This window comes from Panulirus ornatus, chromosome 43 (assembly GCF_036320965.1).
Source record: "Panulirus ornatus isolate Po-2019 chromosome 43, ASM3632096v1, whole genome shotgun sequence".
Taxonomy (NCBI): Eukaryota; Metazoa; Arthropoda; class Malacostraca; order Decapoda; family Palinuridae; genus Panulirus; species Panulirus ornatus.
Genome location: NC_092266.1, coordinates 22626560 through 22650756, shown reverse-complemented (window position 1 = coordinate 22650756; position 24197 = coordinate 22626560). Strand labels below are relative to the sequence as shown.

The 24197-nt window shown below is 35.9% G+C and overlaps 1 protein-coding gene across 9 annotated transcripts in view; it reads left to right on the top strand.

The window, feature by feature from the left end:
• The window catches only part of LOC139762399 (uncharacterized), a 132972-nt gene extending 109232 nt beyond the window's left edge, over window positions 1-23740 (top strand). For 6 of the 9 annotated variants that reach the window (XM_071687235.1, XM_071687233.1, XM_071687236.1 and 3 more), the window contains 9 exons: window positions 1625-1814; window positions 2057-2191; window positions 2833-2856; window positions 3423-3849; window positions 6945-7043; window positions 9071-10222; window positions 11494-12561; window positions 16704-16973; window positions 19846-23740. In XM_071687235.1, coding sequence (XP_071543336.1) covers window positions 1625-1814; window positions 2057-2191; window positions 2833-2856; window positions 3423-3849; window positions 6945-7043; window positions 9071-10222; window positions 11494-12561; window positions 16704-16973; window positions 19846-20083 — 3603 coding nt within the window. In that variant the 3' untranslated portion in view covers window positions 20084-23740. The remainder of the gene's footprint in view (window positions 1-1624; window positions 1815-2056; window positions 2192-2832; window positions 2857-3422; window positions 3850-6944; window positions 7044-9070; window positions 10223-11493; window positions 12562-16703; window positions 16974-19845) is intronic. The other 3 variants (XM_071687237.1, XM_071687239.1, XM_071687238.1) reach the window with 3 other exon arrangements.
• Window positions 23741-24197: the final 457 nt, after the last annotated feature.

The following is a 24197-nucleotide window of genomic DNA, read 5'->3' as shown; positions in this document are numbered from 1 at the left end:
TGCATTTGTTGTCGCCCCCCCCCCCCCCCCAAAGCCTGGGGTGTGGAAATAGTTCAAGTAGGTAGATGATTAATGGATTGATTATGTAATTGAATGGACGCGTGTCTGTTCAAGATGCCACATATTTAGGAGCTTGTATTCACACACACACACACACACACACCACTTGTATGAAGAACAAGGTCATCTTCAGGAGCGTTTTTCTATGTATAATTCAGTCATATAATTGTTCGTTAAGACATATATGGACCGCTGGATGCAAGAACTTGTAGCAAGAAGATTGCAGCATCGTGTTTAATCACATGAATTTTTCATAGAGGAAGTGTCGTAATATAACCACAGCTCTGTTGAATTCTCTTATGAATCCAAGTTCTATTATGCTTCATCATGGCACTCAGCCGTAATATAGTATTTGTCGATGAAATTATGTATGATTTCTCCACAACCCAAACCCACGATCCAAGTTTCACACACACACCTGGCATGGGCTAAGTTGTTGTGTGTGTGTGCATACATACGTGCATAGGAGTAAAGATATGATACGTATACACTAGTAAGAAACGAGTGTAAAACTCTCTCCCTTTGTTATACACAATTATTAATCACACACACAATAGCTGAGGCAGAGACTTGGGCGATATTCATCACCAAAAGCGACACCTTCATGCATGTAGTGGTATCGATAAATCGTCGCTGGAAGGATTTTTACCTGACATTCTTCCTTCTGATCCATCACTTTGATCGATTCTCCTGTGCCTTCTGTAGTTACGTATTAGTTATATCGACTGCTGTTGAAGGTCATCACCCCCTGCCAGACTCTCTTTTTTACAAGCCTTTCCCTACGAAGCCCTGTGACCTAGTGAGGCCAAATGGGTATTCTTGTATCGGGCAGAGGGAGGCAGAGTTGAGAGCCTTCTGACCTTTGTCAGTTAAGTGTGTCTGGTTTAGATTGTCGTTCTGGTGTGTACTGTTGAAGTGTGTTGTGACATATTTCGTAATCGTATAGGATTGTTTTGATAGGCAGTAACATATTTACGTATTCAGTAGTTCGTTAGTCGGGTGGGTTTCATGTTTTACCAAGCCGTGTCTGTACTCCAGATTCTCTTTCACTGAGACAGTCGTATTATCCAGTCATAGTGTGCAGGATATTCTTAAATATTCCAAAAATGTCTCCTCACGTTTGTTGTGGACTAGAATGTCATTGTCTAACTGAAATGATATACAGGTCAACCTGGTGAGAGATTCTTCACCAGCTTACATCTGCTACACATCCTTCGATGCCAGACATATGGAGTGCTCTAGTATTTTCAGGCATATTTAGTGAGCACTGGCAAGATTCCTCACCACAGTCGTACTTTGAAAGTTTTCATCTACGCTGTAATATGAGAACACCACTTACCTGCCGTAGCTTATGCTTTAACACAGACCTATGGTTCACAAACACCGCATACACTTTGAGAAACTACACACATGCACAAACACTCGCACTGACGTAGATACAAAACAGTTTCATCCTAATCAAAGACTGTACGTTTGCATAAATGTGATTGCAAGATTACTTAGGATTCTTCGTGATAATTTTTGAGGTGCAGCGCCCGAGAGTAATACAGTGTCATCATTACAGTATGTACCACCGAAACCTGGGCAGAATGGATGGCGAGCACCGAAGAAAAGCGATGTTATATCGTCCATCCCTCCTCCTAGCTCTGGCCCAACACCTGTTCCCATGCCCATGGGACTACGGGAGCTGAGTCCACCGCTTGGTAATCGCCAGCTCAGCCCTATGCGCCACACGAGCCCTCCCCTGCCTTCAGGTACCTGCCAAAAGGATTGTCGTGTCATGTGATATACATGTCATATGATGTTCAAGTATGCCAGACAAGTTTGTAATTTCTTTCTCCAGTAGAATCATACTTAGTGCCCTTGTTATCCATAGTGAAGTCACTTTTACAGTACTAATGAATACCTCAATATATTTGCAATCAGTAGATAAATATGCACTGACTACTTTTGTTTAATTGTAAGTTAACTAATTTCCTCTGAAATTCTTACTCAGGTCGACACACGAGTCCCCCACCTTGCACGTCTTCACGCCGCACTTCTGTGTCCTCTGTTGCTTCTCTTGGCCATTCTGGGTCTATGTCACTTGGGCGCTCTGCTGGCAAGCAGTTCTCAGCTCTTCTAAAATCAGGTGAATTTTTTCCACAGAAATTCATTTCACTGTGTAACGTAATAATGTTCGTAGCTTTTAACCTTGTAAGATTATTCTTTTGGATTTTTCTTTTTACCTAGAGTGGGAACTTTTGCACCTAATAACTCATAGGAAAACGAACTACTGCTGTTTATTGTCAATTCTTTTTAATGTGAATAGTGGTGTAAATACGTCAGTATATCTATGACGTGATAGAATTGGCTTTAGATTTATTATAAACTCTTATACTTGAATATTTCTTCGGATGTAAAGTGATGCTGTCCCCTTTTAACACTTGATCAATGGATATCCTATTTTCAGCTTTTAGTACCCCAGACTATCCAGCTAATAGATACTTATCAGCTGATAAAGCAAAAACGTTTTGAAACTCACGACAAATGTATACCTACAGGGTTCCAGTCATACAAGGGAATGATAGTCACAAACCACAAGTCATAAGAGAAACTGATGTAAGAAAATGTAGTTTACTAATGATAGAGGCACATTATGACAGTTTTGTACTGTTGTATTTGATGTACTTTACAGTTGTAGTTTACTTATCCAATATTTGGTGCACATTTCATTTGCAGTTTACTTTTAACATTACTGATAGTTCTAATCCAAAATCTTACTCACTCAAGCTCCCCCTGCTGAGGAAGGTTCAGGTAAGCCAAATTCGCTACTTTATGTTAATTAATTTAAGCCTCACGAATTGAGTTTTATATTTCCAGCTAACAAATTTCAGTCCTTACTTTTTTCTTTTTATTTTGACGCTTCCACAACTTCCACGTACTTCATACTCGTTTGTCTTTATAAACTGAATATGAAAAATATTCATGAGGTTACTGATTCAAGAGGTTAAGGTAATCGTTCCCCCTAAACAAAATGATGAGAAAGATTCCATCCTTATGCATATTTACTTTACTGATCTTTAAATCCTACTTGAAACATAAGCTTTATAGTACTTGTTGCAGTAATGAAAAGTTTACATTGATATTACATAATGTACTGGATTTTTAAGATTTGTCCAGAAATGAACATTTATAGATTTCAAGTAAGATTATTTTGATTTTCATTTGTACTGTATATCTCTTTCTCCTTGTAAGATATTTCCTATATTTAGAGCTGGATAATCTGAATAGATTTTGGTATATGTCAACACTGAATGAAGTCACATTTCTTTATCTTCATTATTGACTGTTTAGAATGATGAGAAATTTTAACATTGCAGTAATGGGGTGCAGCTCAGGATATGGGTCTTCCTCGGGTTATGGACATTCTTCAAGGTATGGACAATCTCCTGGTAATGGACACTTGGCAGGAATTGGACATTCATCTGGATACGGGCAGTCATCTGGATACGGGCAGTCATCTGGATATGGGCAGTCTTCTGGATATGGGCAGTCATCCGGATATGGGCAATCATCTGGATATGGGCAGTCATCTGGATATGGGCAGTCATCTGGATATGGGCAGTCATCTGGATATGGACAGTCTTCTGGCTATGGCTTGTCCAGGGTCCAAGCCGGGCGGTCATCATTTTCAGGTGGCAACTCGCCATTAGTTCGCCAAAGATCAATGAGGTCCTCCTTACGTCGTACATCGTCCAACACTCCAATGGCTCGACATCGTGACCTTGCCTCAGATATGATGGCTAGGTAAACCAGCTTAATGATGTTCTCTTGCTCATGTAATTCAGCTTACAATGAAGTCATTTCACTGAGATTTTCCCTTTCTATTTATCTTTGCTGAGAAAAATCATAAATTTCTCTCACAGAACAGTAACTAGTTTAGTATCCTTTTGAAGTCCATTGGATGTAGTATTGTAGTTGAATCCGTCTTACTCTCTTCTTGAATATGCTGTCTCTTATTCTTCCTTATAATTCATATTGGTTTCCTTCTACACCCTTTCCCACTCGGTTCCTTTTATAGACTTTTAGTCAGGTTTCCATAACCTTGGAAAGTTGGGGGTCCTTAGGACCAGCAATATATCTAAAAATTCAAAAGATGTTTTAGTCTTAAAAGTTACATCAAAATATCTAGAAAGTTTCAAGTGGGAAAAATATAGTAAATTATCAATAATTGTTGCTGTAGGAGTTAATTAGAAATATCAAGAAAATTTAAGGAAATGGGGAAAATCTAGTAAATTATCCTTAGTTGTTCTTGAAGGAGCTCAGCTTAGTATGTGTTTTGTGAATTTTCCTGATTTGCACTTCTTCATCTCTCCTCTGCCACTACAGGTGGATGACTAATGCACAAAGAACTTTTCCAACTACTGACAGTTCAGCATCGACCTAATAATTTTCATTACTATTAGTGCCCCAAAGTTTAGCACCACTAATTCATGAAGGGCATAAACCTGGGACATACCTTCCCCTCTCATGTTAGACAGGTAACTGAGAGGCACTGGGATTCTTTCACAGCACTAGATTCAGATGCTTGTGACAAAAGGCATCTCTTCATATCAAAAGGATGTCCCCTGTTCAGGTAAAGGCATCCCATACAAGTATGGCTTAGGTACCCACCGATAGGACATTTTGCTATATGTGTAATCATAACTTGAAAATCTTTTCCCAGTGCAAATAGAAAATTTTTGTGAGGCTCCTCTGCATAGCATTGATGTTTAGAGGGCAAGAAGTGGCTTTCCACATCATAGAATGTGCTAGTATGGCTAGGGTTTTTTAGGGGTTAAGATTAGCTAATTTGACTCCTATACTGTCTCAGCATGCAATCCTTTACTCTGTATCTCTCTTCCTTTTGTTCATCAGCTAATTTCACTTTCCTATACTGTCTTAGCATGCAGTCCTTTACTCTGTGTCTCTCTTCTTTTCACAGGACCAAACTTACCCTAAACTTTAGTCCTTTACTGTCCACTCTCATCACCATAATTCCTTTCACAAAAAATTAATCTCAACTGCATGTACATTACTAATTAGGTTCTACTGTTTCATCTAGTCTCCACTTGAACAGACTGGAAGAGGCTGTACCATTCCTATTCCCTTTCATACATACAATTAAGCTCTTTATTTTCACTACTTTCCTCAGAGTACCAACATTTTCTTACATGGTCCTCTTATATTTTTTTATAGAATATTCTTGAAGATTTGAGTCTTTGTCTTAGTACACCTACAGTTCATATTCTGATTCCCATTTTTCAGATACCTTTCTCTTGATTGCACTTGTGCTCTGAACAACATACTTTTGATTGCAGGTGTTGTACTTATTCCTCCATTAGCATCTTGTCTTCAGCAAAATTGCTCTTTCATTTTTTGATATTCTTCAGGTCACCTCTTCTACTCTTGCTTTCAGTCATTGCTGGGTGACCTGAACTTGTCAGTTAGATGTGACACTTCTGACACATACAATATTTCATCTTGATCATGAAATCCTTTATCTTCCAGTTCTAGCTCTCTGCATAATGCATACAATCCAAGAGCATTTCAGGGCCATTTTTAGTTCAGTCTATAATGCATTTTTCCATGTAAGAAATTCACATACACCATCATCTTTTTGCATGGATGAATTCTCTTGGGTTAAAATCTGGTCTGTACAATCAAGACCTTCAGCAAATTCCTTATATCTTACAGTTCCCTTTCCAATCATAATATGCTCCATCACTGTTGTACATAACACATTGCATCTGTACTCAACAAACCAGTTCCTGTAATATTACCAACATTCTTTGTGGACTTACCTTTGTACTGTATCACAATCATTATATTCATGCTGACATTTTGGCCTGTTCCTTTGTCAGGCTCACACAGATAAGGCATAAAAGAACTGCATATCAATCACCATTATGCCCTTTTTACAGCATGTGTCCCAGTTCTTGTTTCAGTATCTTGTGTTGAAGACTTTAGCAGCTCTTCCTGATTGTGATACCCAGGACAGCTGATACACAGATGTTCTTTGTTATCAGCACCATAGCAGTTGCAATTAGATGTGTGTCTATTTGTAATAAAATTATCAGGATACCCTCTTAGCATAGTGCTGTTATATTTGAGCATCAGAAACAGCATTTCATTTCATTTCTTTCTATTACTTTTCCTTCATATTTTGATTATCCTTTCCCATTGCTTTAATTCTACTCCAAGATAACCCTTTATTGTTATTGAAATATATGCTCATGTTCATTAATGACTGCAGTACTAATCATTGTTTTTCTGTCCCCTAACACCCCTCTAGCCTTATTTTTAGCTTCTTTTTTCATCTTCACTGTATCTCGTTTTTAATTTATACTCATTTGATTTTCTCCCTTGAATTTGTTTTTTTTCCTCTTTATACATCTGTGCTTTTCCTTTCATCACTGTATTCTTAAATTCAAAGCAGTAAGTTTTTTGTAATAGTACATTTTATTAATAACCTTCTGTCAATTTTTCAGCTTATTGTCTTATTTCTGTAATGTAAATTGTAATGTTTACACCATTGACATCTGCCATTGATTTACTTCACCCACAAAGCACTGTGAAGGAAAAAGTAAAGAAATTACATTTATTTCCATTTATGGCTCTATTTTTATAGCCACTTTCTAGTAGCATTTCCATGGTAAAAAAGAATTACTGAATATAATATGTATTTTAGATGATTGTGAATATTTGAATTGTAGGATAGAAAATGTGTTAAAGTATTGATGAATTTTGTAAATATTGAATATGAGGAGGTTAACAAAGGCAGTGAGAATGAATGACTATGAAGTAGTTTATTATAAATTTTGTGATTTGCAGATTTTAGTTATCAAATATGAAATTTTCAGTGTATGTATCAGTGGTAGTCCAAAGCGTGGAGAACCAGAGGGTGATGAAGCAGGAGAAACACCTCCAGACTGTTCTCTTTCTCAAGAAAGCTATTCCAAGTACGTATTTTATGATCTTAATCTGAATTATTGAACTTCTTGGACGTCATTTGTAAGGTTTGCATTGCTAGTTCTCTATTTACTTTCATCAACTTCCCTTATGTTGATATCAGTATTCAGATAACTTGCTCATGTAAGAGTTTCCTCCTTTTCTTGTTTTTGTTGATAATATGTTTTAAAGAGCGTCCTCTGATTTACCACTATCTTTTTTGTTGGAGGTTCCTTCCTCTGTTGACATGATTGAAAAAGCATTTGATATTGTTGTCGTTAGATAATGAGCTGTTTTCATTTTGGTAATATTATTATTCATAAAACTTTCTTGGCATTACTGGACACTACCTTCTTGTAGTTAATCTGCAGTTGTAAAATCACCCCTGGCCAAGTTGAATCATCAGAGTAAAATATCTAAAATATCTTGCAACTCATTTGGAGGAGTCCATCCTTTACCCTTTACTGATTTTAGTGTAGCCTTGAAGCTGCAGTAGCCCCTGGAGAAGGAGTCCTGGGGCAATTTTATAGTGATAGTGATGATGATAATGATAATGATAGGGATTATGATAATGATAATAACAAAAATGATAATGATAATAATAGTATAATTACAATATTCTGAATCTTTCCTTCATTATGAATTCATTATCCACATTCCACCTTCATTTTGATGCTACTGTTTCAAGAGCATTCATTATTTTGATATAATTATTTTTTGAGATTTTTATTCTTTTATGTAATTTTATAGGGTGTTCTTTCTACTGATATATATTTTTGAAAGCTTTAGTTACTGTGATATAATGGTAAGACTGTTCTTAATTTTCTTGGCATCATTATTCTAAGAATGTATTCTCATTTCATGTCAATGTTTGAAGATTCTTTTTGTTCTGTACAGTTATTCTTAGAACTTTACCTTTGATAAGATTATTTCCTTGATAGCATGTTTATTAGGTTGTTATTTTTTTGTGGTATACTTGTCTAATTGTCTGTATAATAGATATGTTAGTTTAGATATGCATAGATTATAATTGATTTCCATTATATTATTTTCCACTTGTACAGTTACAGATACTGTTTTGATTATCTCTTTGGTGGAAGATATATGTTTTTCATTGAACCGAACAGAATTGATCCATGATATGAAGAGCTTAGCTGTTTGTTTCGGAGAGCAGTATTGTAAATGTGTTTGAAATTCCATACAATTAGATGTTGGCACTGTTGACTGAAGTCAGCAAATCTTTCTCTTAATACTATTATCATTCTGTGTATCTTCCTTTTCCTTGTGTCAGCCTCCAAGGAGCTTCCCTCTTCAATTTTTGTTATTTAGAATTCTTTCTTCATATTTATAGTATTACTTTGAGAGCATCCTCATGATTTTAACAGACATGCTTGATTTGCCATTTTGTTGATATATGGTTTTATTTTAAATCTGGCTTGTTTTTCCATGGATCAGAATGATTAATAGATTAGGTAAGCATCTTGTTATAACTATAGATACCTTTCATTACACTCAGTTATTTTTTTGTAGCTGTGCAGTGCTCTTACTTTCATCTGTATTGACAGAGATGTATAATTTTCTTTGTTCAGGGAACAGTGTAGTGACGTGTGACGTATTTTTTTCTTTATGGTAATTCATTTCAATGTAATTAAAAATTTCATAAGGAAGCAAGACACTGAGTCAAAAGTATAAGGATAAAAAGTGATTACAACTAGCATGCTAATGTGCACTTTTTAATACATTAGTTCTATCAGCATCCCTAGAAGAAGTCTCGAATCAAATAACTTTTGCATCCATGTCTTTCATTTTATATGAAAAACTGAAAATGCACTCACTAACTGAATGAATTACTACCACTTTTACCCTTCTTTAATATTTCATCTTAGCTCCTACTGAACTAACTTTTTTTGTTGTCTTAGTAGGTTAGATTATACTTTTTAACATAATCTTGTAATATTAGACACATTAGATGACTGTTAGTAACTGAAACTAATAACTAACTTTTTTCTCCTTTCTTCCCTGTTTTGGGGATGTACAGTAAAGTGGAAAAGGAAAAGATTAACCAAAGAAAAAAACGAGTGAATGGTACAGAACTAGATATTAGAAACAAGAATGACAAAATAACTGAAGCAACAAAAAATGTAGTTATAGTGGAGGAGGAGGATTCTAAGTGTGAAAGGATAGTTAATAGAAAAGAAAAAGAAGAGAATAGGAGAAATAATAGTGTTCACAGAGTAGATTTGAATGATGAAAAAGATAAGTGCACCAAGAATGGTTCAGATTCTAATGATGATCTCATTATTGATAACTCAAAGTTGTGTGAGAGTGATCAAGAGGATGAGAGCGATAATGAAATGTTGAATGAACTGCAGTACAATTATGAAAGTGAGGATGAATTAGATATTCCAACAGAAGAAAATTTCCTCAAATCTTCTACCTCTGTCAGTGGTGATGATGAGACATTAGAAATGGGTTTTGGCAGACCCAGATCAGTACATTTTGAAGATGAAAAATGGGAAGATGGAGGGTATAGAATAAAGAAAGACAGAGAAACTGAGTATTCTGATTCATGGTGTGAATCAAAAAATCAAGAAAGACATGAATCCCTTCCATTTGCAAAGCTGGAGAGAGATTCTGAAGTGCACCAAGAAGTGCCATTTTCAGGACTTGGTAGATTACATAATGTAAAAAGTGCCAATAGAGAAAGTGTTAGGGAGCTTCTTCGTCGTAGGAGAGAGGAAGTGGGTGAATGTATTGATCAGGATAGTAGGAGAAGAGTAGCATCAAATGAAAGAAAAAGTGAAGGAAGTGTTAACTCACGACAAGAAAGAAGACAGTCTAGATCGAGAGAACGAACACAGAAAGAAGCAAGAATTAATGATATGAGTAGTGATAGAAGAAATAGAAAGTCTTCTAATGCAGATAATTATTTGAATTCTGAGAGAAGACAACATGTGCCACGATCAAGGAGTCCAAAGAGAGAAAAAAGTTATTCAAAAGGAGTAACTCTTGTACCAGTAAATGGAATTGACAACAGTGATGGAGTTGTCATCTCAAGACGAGACTATGCTATGTTTAAATCATTAGTAGGATTTCAGAAGGTGGGAAGTGACAAAATTAACAGAGATGTTTGGAAAACTACTGGGAAGATGAAGAAACTTGGCCTACCCAAGTCAGGAAATCAGTTAAGGTAACATTTTGGCATAGGAATATGCAAAGAAAGCTTCAGTTTTGTATTTATGTAATATAAATTTCGTAGTTATAGTCTTTTCCTTAACAAAGCACGTTTCAATGTTGCATGTTGTTCATTGATACTGACTGTTTAGATGGCAGAATATTTTTATTAGCAGAGACGCAGAGACAGAACATATTTTCTCCCCAACCATGTATGAAATGGAAAACAGTAAACTGTCAATTACCTACAATCATAGGACTGAGGCTCTTGTTGTACCATTAGTCTTCACTTGCATAATGAAAGGCACCTTGGATTACATCTGATTTTCAGGTATTTTATGATTTAACTTTATTCAGTATAACTATGAGCTAGACACAACTTAGAAGTTTAACTTTACAACTGGGGTAGACATTATCATGTGCACTTATTTGTGAAGAAGTATTATACCTGCGCACAGGGGAGAAAAAATGCAACCATCCACAAATTTCCTGCATGTCATAGAAAGTGACCAAGAAGGGCTGGAAATTTACTCCTCCTGTATTGACTTTCCAAAAGCACAACAAAACAAGTAGCCAAGTCAATTTTTTTCCATGAAGGATATCATTCTGTTCCTTGCACTATCTTGCTGATAAGGGAAAAGGGAAGCAGATAAAAGTGAAGTAGTCTTGTAACATCCTCAGAGGTATTACCCAAAGCTCTTCTTTGCTTGAATCATTGATATAAAAAAGAATAAAAACATCATTAATCAAGATACATGATGTGTATTTAGCACAGACCTAGAAATTATCATCTTTCTGTTTTTAGTCATAGGAAGAAGGTAAACTCTATCACTGATCTTTCTGTGAATAACAAACAAATGCCTCTTTTAGAAAGTTTGATAATTGATGGCTTACTTTACTATCTTTTCAAAATGACTGCATAGATAAAATTATCCTGCCATCATTTTTCTTTAAACTAATCTTTTATCTTTTCCTAACTACTTAATGCTTCCTGAAAGTCACTGTTATAATCTCTTGTGTTTGCTCAGCCCCATGATTTTTATGTACAGAATTACCATTAACTTTGGTATGTAGTCTTTGTACATTTTATTTTTGCCTATACAAATAAAGTAGTACATGAGTTGAGGCATCCTCCATCAGCTATGATCTTGAACTGCATGTCTAAACTCATTCCCATTATACAAGACATTGTGGACTGAGTTCTGTGTGCACTTTCCATTAAACTACCTTTCCAAGTGCTGGTCATGTTGTCAGCATCACCTCTGATAGGGTTATCCTCCTTGGCAGACTTGGGGAGTCTCCCTATGATCCCTTCTCGGCAGCAGAGCTCCAGATGCAGTCACTAATGGGAACATCCACTTCATCTGCAAAGAAAGGGTCTGGTCTTGGGGCAGCAGGGTTAGGAATGGGGGTGTCTTTAGCAGATTCATTTAGGATGGATGGAATTGGAAGGGAATCTCCAGATTTTGAGTTAAGCATTGACTTTGCTGATATAGAGAAAAGTGACTCACCTTCAAGGGAAAAGTCTCCAGAAGTTGAATTAGGAAATTCTAGGGTGGGTGAAGGATGTTCTGGTCTTGGAAGTAATTTGACAGATTATAATTTTGAGTCAGCAAAGTTAGGTTCTCCATTGCTTAGACGAGCTTCAGAGGGAAGATGGTCCTGGCAGTCATCATCAGACAAGCCAACAAACAATATGTCTGTTGGATCCACATCCCCAACATTGAGAAAATCGACCTGGTCCATGAGGGATAGCACTGCAAGAGAAACCAACAGATGGTCTTCTCCAACAAGAGACAGCTTATTACAAGAAAGCCCCTCAAAAGATACCAATAGGTGGTCATCACCCACCCGTAATAGTCCATGTAGAGATACCACATCTCATGATAACCATAGTTGGTCTTCTTTAACACGCGATAATGATAGCTGTTCTTCACTTGTACGTGATGACTGCAATGTTACTTTCCCTGCTGATGATACTCATAATACCTCTCCCCCAACTCATGATACTCATAGCTGGTCTGCTGTCACTCACAAGACTCAGAGTGCTACTTCCCCAGCTCATAATACTCATATACTCTCTTCCCCTGCTCGTAACAAACGTATTTGGTCATCTACCCTCGATAAGAAAGGCACACCATCTCCCTCTCCTGATACTCGTGACTGGTCTCCAGTACGTGAGACTCATAGGGTTTCTTCCCCCACTCGTGATACTTGTAGTCAGTCATCTCCCATCCTTGATACACTTAGTGTGTCATCTCCAACACTTGACAAAAATAGCTGGTCATCTGTAGATCAAGACACCCCCACTGCTGCATCCCTCTCATCCCCAGCATCCAGGACCATCACAAGCAGGTTAGTTATTTTTTATTTTCTATTAAGCAAACAATAACAAATATAGGTTAAGCTCAAGAAGAATCAAATAACATACAGAATGATCGTGTTTTGTACATTATATAAGGTAACTTGTTGCTTATTATTTAAGTGTTTGAAATTTAGGGCTCCCATGGGAAGCTAAGACACTGACTGAGGTTTCTTCCCAGAACATACTAAACTGAAGGTAATGTCTTAAAATTATATCCTACTGATGAGCTCGGTGGTATCTCAAAACAAGTATTGAACAACAATCCAAAGATATTTTAGTTGCTGTCCTGAAGTTTTCTTTGAACCCCACAACTAAAAGATTGGGGAAGCATGATCAGACTTTACAAGAACCCATTAGGATATAGATATGGACAATAAAACTCGCATGATGAATTATTCTTCATAGTATCTTTACAGCTTAAAAACTTATCTTTCAGCTTGGCATGTCCATGGCTCAGACATTTCAAGCAGGGAGCATATATAAGGGTCACAGGCTCAGTGATTGGTTGGAGAAAAAAAAATTGGATTACAATATCAAATTGATATGTTAGATTGGCATTTGTAGAGATGGAGAGTGTTCAGAAAGCAGATGAGAAAGTGTGACCTATATTCCTGAGGAGTGTAATTTCAAATGGGTTTATTTCTGGTGGAGTGGAGTTTAAGATGGGTTGGTATGGCAGTTTTTAGGGAGATGAATGTTAGTTACTATCATATTCATCACACTATCATTGAAACCCTACATGTTGAACTTTTCAAAAGCTGTTTCCAAAAAGCTAAAGGTGTTGTAGTGGTGCTGCAATTATTTTTCTAGCAAGTAACTATTCTACATCTATAAGTTTCCCTTTTGCTCTGGAATGGAGTACATCTCTTATATCTGGGGTGGCTCTCCTTCCAGCTCTATCTTAGCCAAAGTGAAATCAAAACTTTATGCCTATTAACTCTTTTGCAGCCACTTCTCTTCAACCGTCACTTTCTGTCCACCATAATGTTGTTGCCTTTCACTTTGTTCTGGAGGTATTATTTATTGCTTTACTTCTCTAAGTGTTTTACATGTGTTCCATTTACTAAGACCTAGACCTATGGCATTCACCTGGCTCTTGTTTCTTGTAGTTTCTGTTTGGAGATTGTATGTCCTTTCTTCATCAACAGAGCTTTAGAATACTTAGCTATTTTTTTCCATCCTTCTTCAACCTCCTGACCTGTAAGAGTCAGATCTACAGTCACCCAAAGAGCGTAAATTAATCTTTTTTGTATTACCTGTACTCTTCATTTTTCCTTTCATTCAAGATGTTCACAATTTGGGGTATCTTTTTGCTGTCGCCTTTTTTTTTTTTTTTTACTATAAAAAAGTTGCCACTTCATGCTGCTTCACCTCTGTGCCATGGCCTCATAGGTCTGGGCAGGTTACTCTATGGTATTTGAGTCTGTGTGAGTTAGCATCTCCTGACTCCATTTTTTGTGATAACAGAGGAAGTTAATCTTTATGGATTATTATTTGTAGGATGGGTTTAACCCACCATCAAGCAAATGCTCTCATGCTTTCTGGGCTTAGGCTACAGTAAAGATATTGCTTTTCATCCATATTTGTTTCTTATGAATCCATCTCATATTTTATACATGATTATATAATAGTTGTGATATCATATGATGAAAATACAACATCTCTGCTAGTGTGCTACCCATGTATTTAGACACTGAATTGCAGCTTTTATCAAGTGTATTTCCTGTTACTTGTTTGTTACTTGTTACACCCCGCATAAGATTGCACTCTGTCTCCTCACTGTGACCCAGGATGACAGATCTCAAGTTTCACCTTGAGGATGCTGCTATACTTGACTGTCAGGTATATTGTATGTAGGAAGAACTACAGTTCGTCATGGTATGTATGTACAAATTATTGTAATTTTGTGAGCATTAATAGCTGAGATTTTGGTCATTTTGATCAATAATTTAGTAGACACATTAGGTAGAAGTAGTCGGTAGTAATATTAGTTAGGAGCCACTGACAATACTGCACTAGAGTCTCCTCCTAATCAATGGCTTGTTAAAGGTGAGGCATAAAAGGCTACAAAAGCGGCACTGGAATTCACCAGTTATGGAGACTGTATTGTCATGGCCACCTCTTTGAGGGAGTTTCCAAAGGGAACAGACATCAGAGATATAGATAGATAGGTAGATAGATAGATAGAATTTAGTATAATGGCTTCAGCAGTTATTCATTTGACAGTATTTATCACTTATTATTCTTATAAGGAGAAAAGCACTGAAAACGTGAATACCATATAAGTTGTGTACATTTTATCATTAGGTTGGGTGGGGTGGTGAGGGAGGTAAATACAACAGTCTTGGAGAAAAGTGCAAGTATACAGCCTGTAGGGTATGAGAGGATGTAGAAAGTGAGTCTGTTGTTGTTTGCTGATGATATAGTACCGGTGGCAGATTCAAGTGAGAAACTGCATAGGTCCATGTCTGAGTTTGGAAGAGTGTGTGAAAGGAGGAAGTTACAAGTAAATGTGAATAAAAGCAAAGTTATTAGGTCTAGTAGGGTTGAGGGACAGGTTAGTTAGGGTGTAAGTTTGAAGGGAGAAGACTTGGAGGAAGTGAAGGATTTTAGATACCTGGGAGTGGACATGGCTGTGAATGGAGTCATGGAAGTCATAGGACGGGGGAGGAGGTAAGGATTTTGGAAGCATAAAAGAATGTGTGGAAGGAGAGAACATTATATGAGAGGGCAAAAATGGGTATGTTTGAAGGCATAGTAGTCCCATCAACATTATACGGACTTGAGGCATGGGCAGTAGTTAAGGCTGTGTGGATGAGGGTGAATGCTCTGAAAAATTAAATGTTTGAGGACAATATGTGGTGTGAGGTGGTTTGACTGAATAAGTTGTGAAATGGTAAGAGAGATCTGTGGCAATAAAAAGAGTTTGGTTAAGAGAGCTGAAGAGGGTGTGCTAAATTGGTTTGGACATGTGAAGAGAATGAGTGAGGAAAGATTGACAAAGAGGATGTATGAGTCAAAAGTGGAGGGAACAAGAACAGAGAGATCAAATTGGAGATGGAAGAATGGAGTGAAAACGATTTTAAGCAGTCAGAGCCTGAACATGCAGGAGGGTGAAAGGGGTGCACGAAATAGAGAGCATAGGAATGATGCGATATGCTGGGGTTGACGTGCTGTCAGTGGACTGAACCAAGGCATATTAAATGTCAAGGGTAAGCCATGGAAAGACATGTCAGGCCTGGATGTGGAAAGGGAGCTATGGTTTCGTTGCATTACACATCACAATTTTGTGCGTGATCAAGGTATTCCTATGAGTCCACGGAATATATATATATATATATATATATATATATATATATATATATATATATATATATATATATATATTATTTTTATTATTATACTTTGTCGCTGTCTCCCACGTTTGCGAGGTAGCGCAAGGAAACAGACGAAAGAAATGGCCCAACCCCCCCCATACACATGTATATACATACGTCCACACACGCAAATATACATACCTACACAGCTTTCCATGGTTTACCCCAGACGCTTCACATGCCTTGATTCAATCCACTGACAGCACGTCAACCCCGGTATACCACATCGCTCCAATTCACTCTATTCCTTGCCATCCTTTCACCCTCCTGCATGTTTAGGCCCCGATCACACAAAATCTTTTTCACACCATCTTTCCACCTCCAATTTGGTCTCCCTCTTCTCCTCGTTCCCTCCACCTCCGACACATATATCCTCTTGGTCAATCTTTCCTCACTCATTCTCTCCATGTGCCCAAACCACTTCAAAACACCCTCTTCTGCTCTCTCAACCATGCTCTTTATATATATATATATATATATATATATATATATATATATATATATATATATATATATATATATATATATATATATATATATATCATGTACACATACATATGCATATATATATGTACATGTACATTTTCATACTTGCTTGCCTTCATCCATTCCTGGCACCACCCTGTCCCATGGAAAACAGCTTCACCACCCATGCATCAGCAAGGTAGCTCCAGGAAAACAGACAAAAAAGGCCACATTTGTTCACTCTCAGTCTCTATATATATAGGTACTAATAATTGTTACTTTCATTACAGATGGGGTGATTCTTGTGCAAGCACTTCACTCTCTGGCTGGGGTTCAAGTCCTTCCACTGGTGTTGGATCGCTTGGGTCAAGTTTTAACCGGTCTTTAGGAAATAACTTTGCCAGTTTGCAACAGGATTCTTCAGACATAGTGTCCAATGGACTTACTGGAAAGGGATCGTTCACTTGCAGAAATAGCAGTAATTCTGGTTTTGAGACATACAGAACCAACCATACTTCACTTGTGAACAATGTGGATAAAGGGAAAAAAGATTTTCATGGGTAAGTATAAATGTATTGCTTTGATACTTATCTCTGCCGTGTTTTTTAAAGATTTCACAATTTTGTCATTGTATTTATAGCAGAATTCCTCTTTGTAAAGAAAATCCCATAGCATCCAGTCTTCTGAACTGATAACATTATCAGTAATTTCATGATGTTAAGAGAAAATGGTTGGAACATACTTTCAATGCGAAAAATGTTTTTCTGTTAACTTGTAAATAGGGTCAGGATGTCTGCAAACTGAAGTAATTAATGCTGGTGCACTTGTAAGAGGTACATCAAATCAGCAGCTCTAACTCTTGTTTGGTTGCTCAAACTCCAGTTCAAGTTGAGTGATGGGAGACCAAATAATTATGAGTCTGAGTGTCACCTTCCAGCTAGAACAAGAAAAGTAACATTTCCAAAACATGGATTCACCAAGTTTTTATCATTTAGAACTTCTAATGACAAAAGAGTCCTTCCTTTCTCTATCACAAGTTGTAGGACAACTGTGAAGCTTCAGGAGCACTTGGAGAATAGGTTTTGGGGTTATATATTGATAATCACTGGATATGTCATGAATTTTTAGCATCATGATTTTTAGTGAGACTGTTACTTTCCACATTTCTGTCTCTTGAGTGCTTTTACCTATCTACATTAATCTCTTCTTATTTTTGTGTGTGTGTGTGTGTGTGTATTTTAGCTGTAGATGTCAGTATTTCCTCTCACACATTTCTCATAGCAAATAAGTGATGACTGTTTCAATTATTCATTTGCTAGACCAACAAACAAAAATTTCTCAAGGAAGATTTTGACCATTGCCACTGGACCTTTTACCTACATCATTCTCTGGTCATCTTGATTAATTGGAAAATTTCTTTCAAAACTAGCCAAAAAGGACAGTGAAGAACAAACTGATGAACTTGCATTTGTCATTAATGGTTTTAAAAAAGCTTGCTTACTCTAAGTAATATAATTTTTCATTAATTGTATATTTTATTTATTTATTTTTTATAATACTTTGTCACTGTCTCCCGCATTAGCAAGGTAGTGCAAGGAAGCAGACAAAAGAATGGCCCAACCATCCCACATACACGCCCATGCACGCACATATACATACGTATACACATGTATACATTCACAGACATATACATATATACACATGTACATATTCATACTTGCAGCCTTCATCCATTCCTGTCACCACCCCACAACACATGAAATGACACCCCCCTTCCCCCAGCGCATGTGCAAGATAGCACAAGGAAAAGACAACAAAGGCCACATTTCTTCACACTCAGTCTCTAGATGTCATGTGTAATGCACCGAAGCCGCATCTCCCTTTCCACATCCAGGCCTTACAAAACTTTCCATGGTTTACCCCAGATGCTTCACTTGCCCTGGTTCAATCCATTGACAGCATGTCAACCCCTGTATACCACATCATTCCAATGGTTCCATGGTTCCATCCACTGCTCTGTCCACTCCCATATATCTAAAACACTTCATATCCTCCAGTTTTTCTCCATTCAAACTTACCTCCCAAGTGACTTGTCCCTCAACCCTACTGAACCTAATAACCTTGCTCTTATTCACATTTACCCTCAGCTTTCTTCTTTCACACACTTTACCAAACTCAGTCACCTGCTTTTGCAGTTTCTCACCAGAATCAGCCACCAGCGTTGTTTCATCAGCAAACAACAACTGACTCACTTCCCAAGCCCTCTCATCCACAACAGACTGCATACTTGCCCTTCTCTCCAAAACTCTTGCATTCACCTCCCTAACAACCCCATCCATAAACAAATTAAACAACCATTGAGACATCACACACCCCTGCCACAAACTGACAATCACTGGGAGCCAATCACTTTCCTCTCTTCCTACATGACTTACATCCTCGATAAAAACTTTTCACTGCTTGTAGCAACTTACCTCCCACACCATATGCTCTTAATACCTTCAACAGAGCATCTCTATCAATTGTATATATGGTATTAAAAAGTAGGACCAACTTAGTATCTCATAGAATGGGTTGAAGCCTTGAAATTCTCCTCCTTTTCTCATCTTTCCTTCTTACAAACTTCTGACCTTTTAGAGTCAGATCTACAAACACTTAAGATGCTATAATTAATTGATTCTTGTCTTGTTCTCTTTTTTCTTTTTTTCAAGATGGTCATGATTATGGCATGTATTTGTTCATGCCTCGTATGATACTTGACTAAAAAAAGCAGCAGAACTTGAATGTATTAATGTGCTTTTGAATCCATGAATTCCTGCAGGAATTTTTGTTAGTTCATTCGAATTATTTTGTAGGATGAAATGATGATTTGAAGTGAACACTTATAAGCCAGATGAGAGCAAGAAAGACTCAAAGACTATGAGTTATCATAGACATTTTCAGTGATATGCTGAGATCCCTTTTAGAATAGAAACTTACCAATTAAGAATGCATTAGTTAGACACACAGTATAACATTTCAGGTATTACATGAATGCATAGCAAATATATTACCTTTATTTGGCAGAGTTTTACATATAAACATTCAGTCGTTTTCTTTTTCATCTGTCTGGTTATGTATTTTTATACTTTGTTTCCATTTCCTGTATTTAGACCGGGATGATATGTGCTAAATCTTCTCTAAACATTTCAACAATGGACTCTCAAATGTTGAAACTTAGTAACAGTGCATTGGTCATTGGAACTTAAGTAACTTTTCCACTTTTAATATTTTTGCAGATATTATGGTATCCTTTGGTGATGATATACAAATAGCCATTACTTTATACTTACTGATAAGATATATGACTGAAGTGCAGATGATATGATATATAAACTTTTTATTTTACATGTATCCCCAGATTTTTCTTACACTTGGTGTCCTCTCTTTCAGTGTGGATGATTCTCAGCTTCGTGTCTCAAGTAGCTCTTCATCAGATTCATCCCTCCCACCACTGTCATCACCATCATCAACTTCACCACCTGGGACCAATAAAGGAGACTCTGGGAGTGCATCATCATCATCAATGCGGTTGCCAAGATTCTGTCATGAATGTGGTCACAAATATCCTGTACTGTCAGCCAAGTTCTGTTGTCAGTGTGGTTCCCGACGTGCTAGTGTTGAAAACTAAGAGAGAAAAGTTATAGATTAAAAATATGGTGTTGAATACTTAGTCAGCGATTTTTTTTTACCAGGGAACAAGCTAAGAGTGTGTAATAAGAATTCTATACATGTGAAGCTCGATCTGTTAGGAAAAAAGAGGATCCATAACAGTGATTCACCGTGAAATTTAAATTAAATTACCTTCAGAGCAATATTTCGTTATTCATGGAAAAATGATAGAAAAATTTCTTCATCTTAGGTTGTTGTAAATGTATGAAAAATAAGGATTTTGTACTCCAGAAATACATAAGAAAAGCTATCCTTGTTTGACATTATGTAATTTTCTTTTCATTTAACATCTTATATATATAATTCTTTTACATTCAACCATTTATTTACAGCCTATACTTTGGCATTAAACTCCTCAGTTAATGAATTTTTTTATTTGTGTACGATATTAGTTATATGAAAAATGTATGCTGCAATTTATAGATAAAATGCTTCCATAACATTGTTATGATATAAATGTTCAAGTAAAAATGTCTCTGCAACATCATTTTGGAGTCTGTGGAACAGATTTTGTATCTTTCATGGAAAATATTTGAAATATATTTTTATCATCATATCCTGTAGAAAATTTTAAACATATTAGAATATACGTTAAAGGCAATTAGAAGTGGGTTTGATAAATAGGGAATTATGATAAACTTAACTAGTAGTTTTGTATATTTTACAAGATAATTGAACTTTTTAAGTAACCTGAGGAGTTGCACTTAGGATAATTTTAGATACCACCTATCCATCTATACGTAAATTATAATGCTGATATAGGATGCAAAAATAGAACTGGATGGCAAACCCAACTTCAGTTGTGGTCAGAATGGTGATACAGACAGTAAATACAATTCCCTTTTTTATATTAATATCTCTAGGGAAGAGAAAGTGCATCATGTTTCTTTCTTACTGAAAAGTTATGAATATTGTGTGTTGCCAGTCAGAATCAGCACAATTTGTTAATATTGATTTGCCATAACTCATAAACTTGTATATTAAGTAGTATAAACAATTATGTCAAAGTACTACAAACTTCCAAATTTCTTAATCAATAAGGTTTTGCATTTTTCACTTAATAATTGAAAATAATTAAGTCCTGAACTGAGGTCATATTAATATTGTTAATCATACCATGGATAAGTGGTATAGTTCTGATTCATACATACAAAGATGTATAAGATGAAGAGATGTCATAAGCTTTATTTATTAAATGATTTGGCAATAGGAATGGTATGGAAAATCCATTGGTTTTTGTTATATGCTGACAATCAGTTCCAAATCTTATATGGAATATTGCCTTTACCAGTACTGTCTTGCCATACTAACACAGGAAGAAGCTTTAATAAGGAAAATTTCTAAGTCAAGCTGTAAGCTGTCAAATAATCTTATTGTCCAGGTGCTATTTTATTGATCCCTAGTTTATAAAGGTGATACAAAGATAGTAGCAATATTAATTGTATTTAATGAATTTGATCTTAAGTTGCCATTGATTAGAATGACAAAGATGTATACCCACATTACCTCCTACTATCTTCCCCTTGCCTTTTATTGTACAGTTTCAAGATGTACAGTCTTAATGCAAATCACAAATCAGATATACTGAGAGTTACACTAAGATTCATTACGATGCACAGTTTCATTGGGAAATAGTGTGAAGTTCTTATTATTCCGTTATTGTGAATATATTTTAAAAATATACTCAATATTTTTGGTTAAAGTTTGTAACAATTTTATGCATGAAATATTTTTTCTGCATTTTTTACAAATGAACATGATTGGTGGTATGATTACTTTTATTATTCTTAACTTTTGGTCTTGACTTTTAATTGGAATATTTGTTATATCAAAGCATTCTACAGACTAAAAATTTTATCATACCAAAGGGTTACGTAAGATGTAAAAAGCTTATATGTTTGAGGGGTTGTAGGTACTCTTGTCATTGTAATCATAGTTTTCATTCTGATACTGGGATTCCTGTTCCTGTTTTCATAAACAAGATCTAACATTGGTTCCATTATGCTCTGTAACAACATCAGAGAAGGTGTTTGATGGGTATTATGCTAGCATTGAGTCATGTCATCCTGCTTTCAAACTATTAAATTTTGTTTGTTGTAGAACTGCTATTTAGAATGGGAAATTATGTTTATCATGAGTGTTCTGAATTTAGAACTATTGGGGAGAAATTTTTAGCAAGCCACTATTTACAAGCAGCAATAATATTAATTTTTGTTGAATATATAATTCTAACTTTTTGACATTTACGAATTATCAAAATGAGCAAATTAGAAGTCATACACAATACATACTTTGATAAAACTCTTCACAGATAATACACAAGTTTTTCCATTTTGTGTTATATATGTGATGAATGCATTGTTGTTCAATACAGTAAGTTCCCAATCTTTAATTCAGCAAAGATCTAAAATAAAGCTTTTGCTGTTCAACAAGACCGTGAAATAATCAAAAGCCTGTTTTTAGTCAGGTAAATTGTTTTGAAGTTTCCATTCATCTGAAGTGCTAACAGTATATTTGTTGTAATCATTGTGTTGTATGCTGGCACCAAAGACTAGTTGTACTGAAATCTTATTTATTTAAATTGCTGGCTCTGAGATATCAATTGTACCTAGTCAGCAAAATGCACTAACATTTGAAAGGATAATTTGGCTCTATCAAAGAAGTTGGAGTATATAATTATTTGATAATTTGCATCAGGGTTTGACAGTATATCACTGCAGACTTCATTGTTTTCTTGTGGAAAGTGGTTGCAATGCCAAAATGATTTCATTCGGGAACTTAGATCAAGGACATTTTTTTATGGTCAAGTGGCAATAATAAATCTGAGACAACCCATTTCAAGGAATTAGTATGTGGTACTGTATATTAGGTTTGTTACCATTAGAAGGGAAACTTAGATACATCTGTGGATAAAATGGAAATATGTAATTGCACCTTAATATGCTTTTGTCATAAGGTCCGTATATTTTTTCATTTATATATTTTATTAATAAACTTTGCATCATGTATTCCACAATAGAGGACTGCATTATAGTTATGAAAAGCAATGTTTAATTGATTACTCAGGTCACTTTATTACAGTGTATATTAGATTTACATTTCTTCTGAAACTTTTATAAGGGAAGTAATAATCAGTGTTCTCAAATTATTAGCGAGAAACTAAAGAATACTTATATATACAGTAAAAAGATAATCATATATATGATGTTTTCTATAATTTATGTATTACTGATACAGAGAAATGTTGAGTGAATGCCAAAGTCAACCAATATTGTTGTTAGATATGGTGCTTCAAATCTTTAGGCTGAACTGAAGGCCATTTGTGATTTCCATGCAGAAGGCTCACTTTGGGCACATTGGATCTGATGTGTTATTGTGAATATGAATTGGAATAACCAATTCACAGTTTCAGTCTAAACTTATTCATATGTATATCATTCATGATATGATTCCATAATGTACAGATTTTTTTTATCTCTGAGGTACAGTATTTAGTCCAGCCAGCTCACATGCATTGAATACACTCTGGCTTGTAGCTCTTCCAGTTGTATATCGGCTGTAGTATTAAGCTGTATTCTTGCCCTTGCTAATGATGTATTAAAGATTTTATATGTAATCATATGTCAGTTACCTGTCCTCAGCAGTGATCTTATTTTTTCTTTCTCTTTAATAACTGTTTGCTGTATATCATATTCATTTATTTATTATACTTAATCACCGTCTCTTGCATCAGCGAGGTAGCACAAGGAAACAGATGAAAGAATGGCCCAACCCACTCACATACAGATGTATATACATAAACGTCCACACATGCATATATACATACCTATACATTTCAACGTATGCATATATATACATTTATACACATGTACATATTCATACTTGCTGCCTTCATCCAGTCCCGTCAACACCCTGCCACACATGAAATAGCATCCATAAATCCACTCCCAGATATGATATCTAAAACACTTCACTTCCTCCAGTTTTTCTTCATTCAAACTTAGCTCCCAGTTAACTTGTCTCTCATCCCTACTGAACCTAATAACCTTGCTCATTCAGATTTACTCTCGGCT